Here is a 15306-nt window from a genome sequence, read left to right as displayed (position 1 = left end):
CAATGTAAAATACGATGTTATAAAGGATAATTCAAATTTTGGATTATGTTGCCACTTTTGCTCTAGGCCAGAGCTTTCCAAACTTTTCATGTTGATGGCACACTTTTTATACTTACATCATTTTGCAACACAGTAATTCAGTTTTACTAGCAAACCAGAGGGTAAACTAACCCCTTTCCAGCTCTGGTAGGACCATGGGGAACATTCATGCAACACACCTACACACTGCAGCCGACACACTATCGTGTCGTGACACACAGTTTGGAAGGCTCTGCTCTAGGCATTAGTGTTTTGATATCCCCCATTTGTTCCCCATGTCTACAAATTTTATCTGTGAAATCAGATAACAACAAGAGCTGTCGTACAGAGTGCAAGCGGGCACTTAATCAAAGAGAGAACTTTCAGTTTAAGATTGTATGTCCACATATCACAACAGACCGTTGTGTTTTGCCACCTTTATCAAACATGGCCTGGCATAATTTCTGATTTTGTTAAGAACATTTACATGACTAAAACAGTCTGGCTATTGTAGTCCATGATAACAGACATAGGGAAGACTATTCTCCATAATGTTGCTTATGGGAGGATAATATGCAGATTTGTTCTTCTTTAATGACGTATTCTACTATAGAAATTCATTGTTTAAGGAAAGGTTATAATAAGGGATATCAGAGTTGCATTATTATTTATTTGTTTGTTTGTTTGTTTGTTTGTTTGTTTGTTTTGTTAACAGGTATAGTATTGCATTGTCAGATGGAATATATATATATATATCTCCAGTTTAGTGGGGCGGGGGGAGACAATGACGGTTGGCATTCACATGAATGTTGGAAATCCCAGATGAACCTTTTGGATGTCAGTGCTCACTACAGTATGTCCTTGTTTGTGAGACAAACACTGGTGAATGCTGAAAGCCTCATTTCAGTTACTGTCAATCATTCATTCATCGACGTTCACCATATTTCAGAGACAGAATTTAATTGTGACAGATATAGTGTTTGGTGTTGTCTGTAATAAGGGGAACAGTGCAAAGCAAGGAAAATGAACTGGATTGTTACCTCCTTGTGTGGCTTTGGCCAATTCAGCTGCAGAAAAGCCAATGGGTATGGGCAGAATGCAGAGTGACAATAGCTCTGTGCCTTCAAATTGTATTGAATGGCTGTGAAATGGAGGTGAGGGGTGCCAATTTTGAGCAGAAATCAGCAGGCAGGAGAAAAGTGCCAGTCTCTTCCTCTGTCCTTGGCGATTGCTCCCAACCTGGTGTCGTTCCCCACATCTACTTGCTTTTTTAGGTGGGATGTAAGACCATAAATGGGATGCGGGTGGCGCTGTGGCTTAAACCACAGAGCCTAGGACTTGTTGATCAGAAGGTTGGCTGTTCGAATCCCCGCGACGGGGTGAGCTCCCATTGCTCGGTCCCTGCTCCTGCCAACCTAGCAGTTCGAAAGCACGTCAAAGTGCAAGTAGATAAATAGGCGGGAAGGTAAACGGCGTTTCCGTGCACCGCTCTGGTTCGCCAGAAGCAGCTTAGTCATGCTGGCCAAATGACTCGGAAGCTGTACGCCAGCTCCCTCGGCCAGTAAAGTGAGATGAGCGCCGCAACCCCAGAGTCGTCCGCGACTGGACCTAATGGTCAGGGGTCCCTTTACCTTTACTTTAAGACCATAAATAAGCACAGCTAGTATAAAAATGGACCATGTGGGGGAGTAAGAATCGGAAGGAAGAAGACTGCAGGCAAACAAAGTGTTTAGCACCCCCATTTTGCCCCCAGCCATTTTGTTTAAAACTCAGGGGACCCCTGTGTGGGTGCCCAAACACCCTCTGTAGCTGCATCTGAAGTTGTGGATCTGTGGCTGTCACTCCAGCTGTGAATCCTGATTGATGATGATTGTTCTCTCTTCCATTAGATTGATCAATACTTTTATGGGGGGGTGGGGGGTGGCGATGTATTAGCCAAGTAGAAGTAGAGAAATTGGCTTCTCTGATAACACTGTTTGACAGCCTTCTCAGAGTTATGTCTTTAAAAATGGGGTTTCTTATATATATTTTTGTCTCTCCGTACCAGGTATGATCGGAGCCAGAGTGCAAGGACATAACTTGCCCTGTGAAAACCAGCCAATTACATCCCGAGCCGTTGTGATATGTGGAACGTCTTCATGCCACATGGCGGTAAGTTGGGAGCAGAATCATTATGCCAGTCGCATAAATCCGGCTGATGAGAACCTGCCCTTTAAACACCTCTTTTAATTTATTTGCCCTTGTGTATCCTGTATATTATGAAGTACTTTGAGAGACTTCTTATAGATCACCATACATTTGCTACTGAGAAACATCTTTAATAGTAGTAGAAATCAATACGAAGGGAAAGGCACAAAATGTAAAAGCAAAGTCAGAAATTATTCTACTGCGATTTCAACTGGACAGTGTGAAATTGGAGCCAGAGACTCTCGCTTAGAGTAACCCATGATGAGCATGTCACTAATGTATAACTGAGTACTCAGTATCTTTAGAAAATCCCCTTTAGCCTTCATCTCTCTCACCTCCTCTCTCAATCAATATAAATCCATCTTGTGCTGAGCACTCTAATGATCTATAGAATTATGAGTTGCATTGCGGCTCCAGAAGAGCCCAGATAAGCAATTTTTGCTTCAATATTTTTTCTCACTGAATTAGTGGAAAAGCTTTTTCCTGGGATTGCAATTAAAGTTTACTGTCTCTCTCTCTCTGTCTTCAGGCATGCGTGTGTGTGTGTGTGTGTGTGTGTATATATATATATATATATATACACATACATACACACACACAGTGGTGCCTCGCAAGATGAAATTAATCCGTTCCGCAAGTCTCTTCGTCTTGTGGTTTTTTCGTCTTGTGAAGCACGGCGCTTAGCGGCTATTAGCGGCTTAGCGGCTATTAACGGCTTAGCGGCTTTAAGAAAAAGGAAACAAACTTGTAAGAACTCGCAAGACGTTTCGTCCTGCGAAGCAAGCCCATAGGGAAATTCGTCTTGCGGAATGACTCAAAAACCGGAAAACCCTTTCGTCTAGCGAGTTTTTCGTCTTGCGAGGCGTTCGTCTTGCGGGGCACCACTGTATATATATGCATGCCTGAAAGCATTCTGTTTTCTTGTCTATCTTATTCAGTCATCCTATTCAGTCATTTTCGTTTCATTTAAAACTTGTTAACTTGCTTAAATGTAGACTGAATCATTAGATAGGATTTCACTAAATTATATGCAGCAAAATAAATAATATGTGTGTTATTCACAAATGACAGTGTACACATTTTTGGATTTGTGTCTGTGTGTTTGTGTGTTTATACAGACACGCACAAACAAACAAACATATGAATTGGGGGTGGGAAATTATAAACTGATGTTAGAGGCAAAGGAAGTAAAGTATAGATTCAGGATGACACTTCATGCAGCTGGTATACTGCCTCCGACACTGGAGCCATCATGTTAATATTCATTACTCGCCATGCATGTTTCCAGTCCCCTTTTAAAGCCATCCAACTTGACTGCCATTACTATGTCTAATAGCTAATTCCATAGTTTATCTGTGCTCTGTCTGAAGAAGTTCCAGGGTTCCTTGGTTCCTGCTGGCAGATCCCAAGCACAGGCAGGGGTAGCCAATAGAATGTAGAAGCAGACTGGTAGCAGAATGGAGAGACAGGCAGGATGAAAATTAAATGGGCAGATCCCAGGAAGGGATAGCAGGAGCTAATACAGCTGGTAGAATTTTCAAGGACCAGGGGATGGTTGACTAAAGCAGTAAAATTTCTGATCACCAGATCCCAGAGAATTGTCTCTGAGGGAGAACTGTCACCAGAAGCATATCCAAGAGTTGGCAAAACTGCTTCCCGCCCCCACCAGGGGCACAGGCCCCCCAAAAACCCACCCCAGAAATCTGTCTCCAGTTATCTGTTCATGAGAAATGGCACGGCGGTCTGAAGGTAGACTTCTGGAGTATATAACGTATATGTGTGTAGCAAAGTGCCGCCACTGTCGCAGCAAGATCAAATGCAGGAGAAGCTTCCCTTCCCTCTTGCAAAAAAGTGTGCATTTTTTCCGCCCTTCCTCTTCACCAGGCCCTCAATTCATGTACTTGGGTCATGTAAAATGTAGTAGTTTCTAATGCAGCTATTGCGGTAAAGTGTTTTGGTCCCCCCCCCCAAGGGGCTGCACTGATACTGCTCCTTGCCAAGGGCGCAAGGGACCCTAGGTATACCTCTGTTGGCCACCTATTTGTAATTCATGTTGTAAAGCCCTGACTGGCTACAAATGCAGATCATGTGGACAGAAATGGGGAGGAAAAGGCATCAACCAATCCTCTAATTTTTCAAAACCGATAAGAGATGCGGCAGAAAGGAGAGTCTTGTGCATGGGTAGGCAAACTAAGGCCCGGGGGCCGGATCCATCCCAATTGCCTTCTAAATCCGGCCCGTGGACGGTCCAGGAATCAGCATGTTTATACATGAGTAGAATGTGTCCTTTTATTTAAAATGCATCTCTGGGTTATTTGTAGGGCATAGGAATTCGTTCATTATATATATATATATATAGAGAGAGAGAGAGAGAGAGAGAGAGAGAGAGAGAGAGATGATGATAGATGATAGATAGATAGATAGATAGATAGATAGATAGATAGATAGATAGATAGATAGACAGACAGATAGATAGATAGTCCGGCCCCCCACAAGGTCTGAGGGTCAGTAGACCATTCCCCTGCTGAAAAAGTTTGCTGACCCCTGTCTTGTGCCCTTATGCCCCTGGCCTTATGCCCCTTTCAGCTCTCTCCCCCATCTATGATAAGGGTTACAAGTTTGTTGTGAGGATTACAAAATAAGTGAGGTACTTGGTACACCCTATAGAATGCCTCGTTTGTTTGTGCAGCGGGACTCAGTAACAGGGCAGTATGATCAAGGCCAAAGTGGCACATTTGGGACAAATAATCGTGATAATGTAAATTGTGCTAATGTTAGAATCCCACTTAAAAGTTGGTGTTCTCTATCAATAGATAACTCATGCTACATTCCTATGCACAGTTAGTTAGCGGTAAGCCCTCTGAGCATGCATGCAAGAAAGCAAACAGAGGAATGCGCTGCAAAATCTGTTTCAGTTTCAAAATACCAAAACTACTATTCCCCCCCACCCGCCCCCGCCTTTTCACCATATTGCATTGTCAAAGGCAATATGATTTCCCATCAGTGAACAACTAACAAATCCAAAGCTGCTGTGGAATGAATATATGAAAACTCTTTGGTTGAAGCAGTCTTTTATCTGTACCTGTTTATATACTGCGCCGACGACATAGGGCAGTTGTGTGTGCCTTTTTAATGATATGTATTTGCAGCTGCAGTTGGTTGAAATTAACTGTACCTTTTTTTAATTAGAGCCATAAAATCTAAGTTTATTATCCTCTATGTTTTTGTTAGAAATCTCTCTCTCCATATATATATATATATATATATATATATATATATATATATATATATATATATATATTTCTCCTTCTCTTTGTACCAAGGGACCCCAAGGGCAATAGAGATGAATCATCAGGTTTAATTTAATGCAGTGGGAGAGAGACCTGTGTGGTCAGGCTGGCATAAAAAAGTGCCTTTGATCTGCTTCAGGTGCACTGAGCCCCAGCGAGCCAGCAACAATAATATCTTTGTGAGATGATCAGAGTAGAGAGCGAAACAGAGAGACCAAGGGGAGGGGGGAATGGCCTGTATGGAAACTCAAGGCTTTCCTTTGTTGTGGTTCTGGCAAACGAAAAAGTCAACTGTCAGGAGAAATTCAGCGAACATAAAGCAGGGTGAAAGTGCAATGGTCGAGTAGTGGGTTTCTTTCAAAGGATCTTAACAACAAAGCACTCAAAATAATTTGCTGGGTTACTTTATTTTCTGGGGAAGTGGGGGCGGGAGAGAGGGTTGTGGAAGAGGAGGGGTTGCAATGAGTGGCTCAACATGCCGTGAATCAGACGAGTAGGCCTTCAGTATGGGCTTGTAAAATTATGAAAGATGCCCCATTACATCCCCTGCTTTTAAAAAAAAAAGTCTAAGAAATTAAAGGAAATACTTTTATTGGTCATGCCTCTGGTATTTTGAGTGGTATAGAAGTCAATCTGTAATGAACCATTAGGCTCTTCTGTTGGGAATGTGGAGGAGATCACTTAGAGTACGAAATGACAACTGGGGTGGTGGCAGTAGGAGATTTAACAGTTGACATTGGAAGGACATGAGCAGACGTAATCAGCAGGGGAATCCACTGTGACACAGCATTCCTACTGTTACAATACTATTTTAAATATTTTCTTCTCTTGTTTGTATCCTGCCCTTCTACAAGGCATGCTTGATTCTATGGTGTTCTCAGTTTATTCTTCCAACAATTTTTGCAAACAGCTTTCTCCTTCTCCCAAGTTCCATATCTTTATCTTTTAACCCCCCGTCATGTCCCCCCCCCCATGTGTATTTTTAAGATCTGCACACTTTAACAAGCTGAAATGGGCAATGATTAGATCATGCAATTTTTGCATGCACCACGCCCAGCTTCTGCCATCGATCTGCGTTTTCACTTTGGAGTTGTTGACAATTGGCCCGAATAACCTGCTGCAGTTAAATTTATCTGTTGTGCGATTCTATCTTTCCTGGGTTTTCTAATGGTCCTTTTAAGATCAACAGGATACAAGCATTAAGGGATTGCTTGGGTGAATGTGTATGCTATGGATATTGTAAAAGGTTCTCAGTTGAGTTCAAAGGCATGTTCTTTGCCTGTTTTTGTTTCTTTGTTGGCTTAAAGAGCAACTTCAGGCAAAATGTGCTTACTCTGAATTGGTTCATCTGCTCCTCTTAGCAACTAGCGTATATAAAACAGCGCTGTTCTTGCTCCACAATATCCACCCAAGCTGCCAGCTTTGTTTACACAAATAGAGTCTGGAGCACGTTTCCAGCCTGAGAGCTTGCACAGTACGTGTCCTTTGCAGAACATCCTGGGGTGGAGACCGCAGAGGCACGCTGGCTCAAAGTGTTCCTACAGGCTGATCTCTGTAATCTCAGTGGGAGCCAGACCAGCAAGTGGTTTCAGTATATGTTGGCTGAGATTCGAGAGCAGAACATGCCACATAGTTAAAGCATCAGACTCCTTGAATGTTTATTGCAAAGGCGTCCTTTGCCGTGCCGGTAAATGTCTGCACAGAGGCAAAACGCAGCACACCACGCTATTGGGCTCGTGTGCTACATCGCGCTTCACGTTTTATGTAGCGGCACTTGGCAAAGTGCTTTCAGGGAGAACATCCAAAAGCTGCTTTCTGGATTTTCACCTTGTATTCTTCAGGCACCGCTGGCCCTTCCACTCTGTTCGAGTTAGGGAGTTGAAACGTGCTGTCTCCAAGGGGATGGAGCCGAATGCCCAGGGCAATGGATCTCTCCGCCAGCTGGCTGCAGCCCAGCAGTTTGCAAAGGCAGCAATTTGTCCTCCTCCAGATCAGTAGAGAGGGGTGGGGAGAGGGGTGTTGCAGGCAAATGAAAACAAAAGCAAAACTACTGCAGACAAGACACCCTGAAAGGACTTCAGAAGAACAATGGGAATGTAAAACTCTTCAGCCACACCATCTTCTATCTCCCTGCTTTTTGGTTCACAAGTGGCAGAATGCATTTTCAAATGTAGCCTTTTAAAAGTCAGACTGCGGCCTAGTTATTTAATTCAACTGATATGATGGGCATGAATCTCTCTGTGATTGCAGAGAAATGCAGTTTTACAGCGGCATAATAGTAGAACTGCGCAGGGTTAGTCCAAGACATTATACTGCCTGAAGCAGAACATCAGATCCCTCATAAGTAAACATGCACAGTGCCCAAGGCTGACCAAGTGGAAAATCTCCTGGGCATATCTGCTTGGGAATGAAAAAATAAAACATATAATCTAAAATTGTCATTCATTGTCCTATGGTAGGTCTGGTCCCAGTAGAAATTAAAGCACATGGATACTTTTCAAAGAACACAGCCTCTCTCCTGCTAAAGGTGGTGGGGAGAAATCTTGAATAGCTAACAATTAAATATACATAGTGCATACGTTTGGACAGCAATTCCACCTTCTCACACAAAGACAACTGCTTCAAAAACTGTTACATTTTCTTAGTCACCCTGTAGGAATACGTGTGCCTTTGGTGCCACATAAAAGGTGGCAGAATTCTATCTTGCAGAATAAGAACTGTCTGGCACTTCTTTGTGCCCATAGAAGCAATACAACCATTCTGTCCTTTCAGCACTTTCTTGCCCACATGGAGAAACATATAAGCAGTCCTCAAGATCAGCAGAATTTGTGAACAATTGGGCACAAAGCCAGTCCCTTAACTGAACTACTAACCTCCCCCCCCCTTTTTTTTTGCCACGGTGAGTGACCAGGCTGCAGATGTGGCAATAGCTCTGGTGATGGCAGCTGGAGATTTGCAGTCTCGGTAAAAAGAAGGAAGGAAGGAAGGAAGGAAGGAAGGAAGGAAGGAAGGAAGGAAGGAAGGAAGGAAAGAAAGAAAGAAAGAAAGAAAGAAAGAAAGAAAGAAAGAAAGAAAGAAAAGTGGAAGATGAAGTACCATAGGACAACTGGCCCCATAATAATGGAAAAACACATGAGATGTGAATTGGTCTGGGTTTGTTAGTAAGGTTTTACAAATACTTCAAACTGTTGAGGACCACAGCAACTCCATTGGCTTAGGAGAGTTTCATAGACAGTTATGCAGTGTAATTGACAGAGAGAGAACACTGAAATCACATTAAACTGAAATCTGGAAAGAACACCATTGGAACCTACTAGCATGAGAGAGGAAAGATAAGCCATGAGTTGTGGATCAAATATTGAACTGACCTCATTTTTCAGGCCCTTTAATTCACCAATTTTACAACCTACATTTAAACTGATTCAAATGGTCTCTCCATTTCCTGGCTTCTGAAACTTTCTACATTTTCCCTTAAGAAACGATAAATTTCAGGCACATTTGCACCATACATTTAAAGCAACATCATGCCACTTTAAACAGTTATGAAAAGAGCCTTCTGGATGAGACCAATGACCCGTCTAGTCCAGTATCCCGTTCTCACAGCCAGATGCCTGTGGGGGATCCCACAAACATGACCTGAGCACAAGAGCACTCTCCAGCAGTTTCTAGCAACTAATATTTTCCCTGGGTGAGGCTCATCCATTAGACTCTGCATGTACTGATCCTTGCATTGTCCCCAAATACTGGAAACTTGACTGCATAATTTGTGGTCATGGCTTCACTAAAGGAACCTGGGAACTGCAGTTTTTTAAGGGTGCTGAGTGTAGTTACGATCAGCAGCGTAGCTAGCTGCTCAGGTGCTGGGTGCGGTGCGTGCATCCTGCAGCCGGGGGGTGGGGTGCGCTGCATGGAGCCTCTCCGCCACCTCCCCCTCAGCAGATGCAAGTCCAATGCTGCTGTTTTAGGCAATGCGGAGCCTACAGGCGCTCAAGCCACCACATCACTCCCAGGAGAGATGTGTGGCTCGGGTACGCTGCAGTCCCCGCGGTAAGTGCCAACCCCGCACAGTGTGGCGCCCAGTGCCAGCCGCATTTCGTAACGTTTGTGGACAGAACTAAAAAGTTTTGTGAGCCTTTTTTTATTTAAAAAAACACCCTCATATTTTTGTCATTTTGTCACCCCCCTCAGTGATGACACCCGGGGCGACCCGCACCCCCTTCCCCCGCCACTGGCTAGGATATGTCTTTTGCCCTCACAGGACTAAAATTCCCAGAGATCCCCACGAAGAGAGACTGGTTGTTAAACCACTCTGAGAATTGTAGCTCTGTGGGAAAATTGGGGTCTCTTAACAACTCTTAGCACTTTTAACAAACAACAGTTGCCAGGATTCTTTGGGGGAGTTCTCAAAGTAGTGTGGTAACTGCTTTAAATGTACAGTGCAGGTATAGCTTCTTAAAAGGTATCTGCCTGCACGCATATTATCTCCACTTTCTGAACAAAAGTAGAATGGAATCATAGAATCTTAGCATTGGAAGGGACCCAAGGATCATCTAGTCCAACCCCCTGCGACACAGAAATCACAGCTAGAGTATCCATGACAGATGGCCATCCAACCTCTGCTTAAAAACCTACAAGGAAGGAGAGTCCACAACCTCCCGAGGGAGACTGTTCCACTGTCGAACAGCTCTTACCGTCAAAGCTCTTGCTATTTGTAAATTTACGTCTTTTTACGGTCACAGAACATGAGATTAATTTTGCAGCTCTAAGTACAAAACCTTTTTGCCAAAGTGGGACCTATTTGAGTGAGCAAAATGCATTGTTAATGCCTTATTTCTTCTTTTTCTCTCTGTGTGTATTGTGCTTTGAATCGCAGTTTGCTCCGAGGTAATTGTGTATAAAGACAGAAAATAACGGAGTTCCTTCACTCACTATTCACCTCCTCCCAGAGACGTGGTTCAAACCAGTGCTCCCCATCTTGGCATCCAGCACACTGTTGCTGTTTGCTTAGCCCAACTTGTCATGGCTGTCACACCAGAGCCTGTGGGGCTGAGTTGCTCTAGCATGATTCTGCTTCTGTCCAAGTATAGAAATTCTGCATAGAAACCCCCCTGCCAATCTGCCAGGTGTTAGAATGAGTACAGGGCACAAAATGTTCTTGTCTGAGGGGCATTCAGGCTTATCGGCTGCTGGTGTGGCCTTGTACCACCTTCAGTTGGTCACAACCAAAACAAAAATAATATGTTGCTGTTTATCTCCTTCCTAAAAAGTGTGCAGTTCTGGGTTCTAGCCAGCAGTTCCCTCTAAGCAGAACATTCTCCTCGTCCAATGCTACCCCTCCTCAGGTGCCTTTTTTCACCTGTCACTCCCATGGCCACTAAACAGGTTCAGTCCTCATTAGCCTGTTTTTTGAGGAGGAGGGTTCCCCTGATACACTTTTTCATGGTGTGTTTTTTTAGTGCTACAAACCATACTTTCCCCTTTGAGCATAGCATTTGGGTACATTCCTGTTGGCCGTCACCAGCTGAGTTTGCTATAGGAGGCAGGGTTTCCCCAATAGGCACTAGAGTAAGTTGAAGAACCACATGTGCTGTGGATCCATAGAACTACACTATCACTTCAGTCAATTTACTTTGCCATGTTTTCCCAGTAATGATTGCTTTCTCATGTGATGGTCGAGTCTTCCATCAGGTGACAGCAGTCCACATTCCAAGAATTGCATGCACTAACTAAGCTTTTATTACACATTAAATAGCAAACCAATGGTTTATCTCAGTGTATCCTGATTTAAGGTATTTAGGTTATGTATCGATCCTTTTTTTGTCTTTGCCATTTATTGTAAAGTTAGCCGTTTTCTTCTTTAGCCAGTATAAATTGTTGTTGTAAACATGCATATGCTTACGATATGTACATGCAGTATTTTCGCTGTAATCTGAATCCTTTTTAAAAAATAACCACCCCCCGCACATATTACTAGACCACATTAAATGTTTATAGAGTAATCATAAAATTATACTGAGGATTTTTATAGATTTTGAATAGGCAAATTTTATCAAATATTTAGAATCAGTTAAGATCCTTGTCCTTTGCAATTTGGAAGCAAAGATAAAGTAATTGATAATATCTTATTTGTTTTCCCAAGTTGGATGTTTTGAAGTTTGATCTTTCAACAGCTGGCCAAGTTTGCATTTTCAGTTGTAGAAATTGTGGAATTATATTTGGAGTGTTTGTAAATCTGGATAGCATCTGTTGCAGTGAATGAATGTGAATGAAATAATATACCCAAGAGTGAATATCTAGATGAAAAATACAGGAGATAATTTGGGCATTGAAGCTGTACCTTCTGCTTTATGGTTTGGAATTGGGATATTTGAAAGTAATCATCATCATCAGGGTATTTAGTGCTGTTCTGTCCTGAAAATAGGAGTGTGTTGTTTTTTTTTTAAAGGTACCTTAATATAACAGACATCTGAAAATCCTACTAATAGGCATATAGGGTTGCTGCTCTGTATAGGGTTTCTAGTATGTGCAGCAGTGTCTGCTGTAAGTGGTATATTACTTTAGAAGGGTACAAAAAGGCATTTCAGTGCACAAGACAGCACTGCCTGTGGAAGTGTACCCAGACAACCTTTGCGTCCATTTATCAAAGCACTCTGCTTCCATTTCATGGCAGGTGGCACAGTAAATAGTAGAGGGGTGAAGGTTATTTTGTACTCAGACAATTTCATTAAATGAAATGATTTTAAAGAACAACAACAGCGAAGAAATGTGCACTCTAAAGTGCAGGGCAAAAAAATCTTAGTCTCAATTAGGAAGTACTAAACTTAAAAAAAAAATCACAAAACCTAGAGATTTCATATTATATTTGTCCTATAAAATATGAAACATGAAGAGCTGAAAATCTTTTTAAATATAATCTTGCACTTGGTAAATGCCTGCCCACATACAGATTAAAGTTGAGTTTTAAATCCTTTAAAAACTCAATTTAAGTTAAGATTTGAAAGTTTCTTAGAAACTTCATTTAGTACAAATGTTCAAAGCATAAGAGAAGAGAAGAAGAAGAAAAGTTTGGATTTGATATCCTGCCTTTCACTCCCTTTAAGGAGTCTCAAAGGGGCTAACATTCTCCTTTCCCTTCCTCCCCCACAACAAACACTCTGTGAGGTGAGTGGGGCTGAGAGACTTCAAAGAAGTGTTATTGGCCCAAGGTCACCCAGCAGCTGCATGTGGAGGAGCGGAGACGCGAACCCGGTTCCCCAGATTACGTGACTACTGCTCTTAACCACTACACCACACTGGCTCTCTTAAATTAAAGTAGAAATTAAAGAAATTAAAGTAGATAACAATCAATAAGATGGAACCATTTAATAGGATGGATAAATTTGGAGGACCAACAATGTCTTAATCTGGACAGCTAACATTTTGTTGCTGATAGCTGAAGCAAAACCTTGAGAGTCTGTAATAGTTTTGCACAACTAATTTGCCAGTAACGATTATCTGTTCTATAGACCCAGAAATGCAAAGACATGCGTACGTAGTACCGCTTTGGATTTATAGTAATTAGAGACAATAAAATGGATCTCATCAGCACATACAGTTTTAAGGAAGTGAGAAATTAAGAGAATTTACATCTTTCATCTACCACATTTGCTTGCGGTATAGACTTACATAAATTCCTACTCTGATCCTATTTTGAGAACTTGGCTATCACCTGGAAAGTAAATCTAAGTATTAATAGGGTGCAGAGCTGTATGTGTACCTTTCTCAATTTTCATTGCACTATCCCAACCAAAGAGCCTCCAAGATGATTACGCTATGAAGTCAAGAATCCACTCACATTTACACCAGTCTTTTGACCATGTCACATCACTCAGTCGAAAACATTATTGCTTTGTAACACTACAGAGGTGCTTTCAAGATGACTGAACACTAATTGGTAACACATGAACACATTTAATAACCCCCCCCCTCCACCTATTCTGCTTAGTTCCAATTTGGATGTTTCTGAGAAGGTATGGCAATAACCAAAAACACACATCCTTGTATCTGTGTTCCATAGAACCTTGAGAACACTTGGAAATTCTGATCACTTGGAAACACTGACTTCTTTTTTTACTACCTTTGCTAATGATGTCCAGACATCAGATGCTGGGGTTGGGAAATAATATTTGGATGCTATGATCACCTGTTAGCAAGGCTACATGGAACAAGACTATGGAGGAGGAAGAATGTCACTTGCCTTGTCCATGTATTCTTTCTCTCTCTCCAAATAATAGACATTGTCAGAGTGTTGTGGAAGCAGATCATGAAGTGGTTCACACACCACTGCAGTAATGTCTGGATTGGATCAAAGAATGGTAACATGTGAGGACTTGATATGTTCTTCCAAAGATAGCTTTAAAAGAGCCTCTACTGGTGAGTGTAACAACATTCAGTTGTGGCTTTGAGAAACGTGCAGCTTAAATAATCTGTACTGAAATGTATTTATTCTCAATTAATATATTTCAATAAGGATTAATTAACTTGCAGTTACCGGTAATTCTATTGTAGCATTCTCATAAATATAAAAAGGTAAAGGTAAAGGGACCCCTGACCATTAGGTCCAGTCGTGACCGACTCTGGGGTTGCGGCACTATTCTCTCTTTATTGGCCGAGGGAGCCGGCGTACAGATTCTGAGTCATGTGGCCAGCATGACTAAGCCGCTTCTGGCGAACCAGAGCAGTGCACGGAAACGCCGTTTACCTTCCCGCTGAAGCGGTACCTATTTATCTACTTGTACTTTGACGTGTTTTCAAACTGCTAGGTTGGCAGGAGCAGGGACCAAGCAACGGGAGCTCTCCCCATTGTGGGGATTCGAACTGCCAACCTTCTGATCAGCAAGTCCTAGGCTCTGTGGTTTAACCCACAGCGCCACCCGTGTCCCTCTCATAAATATACATGGGTGAAAATGAACTCTCTAATAAGGTTTCCTTAGAGGGCAATCCAAGCCCTGACCACCAGGGTCAGGGCTCAGTAGCCACATCCATACCTCTACTGTTGTAGAAACCAGGATGGAAGGTAGGAAGCAAGGAAAAATGGCCCATTGCTGTACCAGCTCCTTGACTCACCAGCCAAGGTAGTGAAGAGACCCATTGCCAGCAAATACTGTGCCCACAAACAGCTTGTTTTTTAGGGTTTCTACTGGCAATAGCTTCCACCTGTCTGCCGTTTAGCTGGGTGCATTTGGTTTCCTTCACCAACACAGCCAGAGCAGAGGGACACCGTACCCCATTTGCTTTATTGCCTGGTTCATCAGATACAGAGAAATCTTGAAGTCAGCTACCAGATTAGTTATAAAAACTCTACATTTGGGACTTTTTATTACTGGCAATTCATGGACACTGAACGACTTGTAAATATAGAACTCACTTTTGACAAATCCATGGCATTCTCTAAATTCAATTCCCTATTAATTAAACCATTTCCCCTGCAAACAAATGCCATCTGGGGAAGGGACATTTGAGTTCTCCCATGCCAAATATGCTATTGAGGGAAAGGGCTTTGAATCTCTCTAACAACAAAATTTCTGCACTTTCCCCCCAAATGTTCCCAAGATTGAGACAAATCAAGAAGGAGCAAGGATCAAGTAGATTAACATAGTGCAGGAGGGCCAGAGGTTCATGAGACCACAGAATGCTTTTAAGGTGCCAGTACAAAAAGCTTCTGGAGAAAATATGGTTTTCCATTGATCCCAGGCACTGATCCCTGACTCCAATCAAGACAGATACACACACACATATTTATGCTTCTGCTTTCAAATGTCTGTGTCTCCGT

General features: G+C 42.4%; 1 protein-coding gene across 6 annotated transcripts in view; it reads left to right on the top strand.

Moving 5' to 3' along the window:
* FGGY (FGGY carbohydrate kinase domain containing) overlaps nt 1–15306 on the top strand; it is a 162576-nt gene that overhangs the window by 65903 nt on the left and 81367 nt on the right. For all 6 annotated transcript variants that reach the window (XM_077928691.1, XM_077928690.1, XM_077928689.1 and 3 more), the window contains one exon: nt 2066–2169. In XM_077928691.1, the coding sequence (XP_077784817.1) occupies nt 2066–2169 (104 nt within the window). The remainder of the gene's footprint in view (nt 1–2065; nt 2170–15306) is intronic.

This window comes from Podarcis muralis, chromosome 5 (genome assembly GCF_964188315.1).
Source record: "Podarcis muralis chromosome 5, rPodMur119.hap1.1, whole genome shotgun sequence".
NCBI classification, from domain to species: Eukaryota; Metazoa; Chordata; class Lepidosauria; order Squamata; family Lacertidae; genus Podarcis; species Podarcis muralis.
The sequence above is the reverse complement of the archived record's forward strand: the minus strand, read 5'-3'. Positions and strand labels throughout refer to the sequence as shown.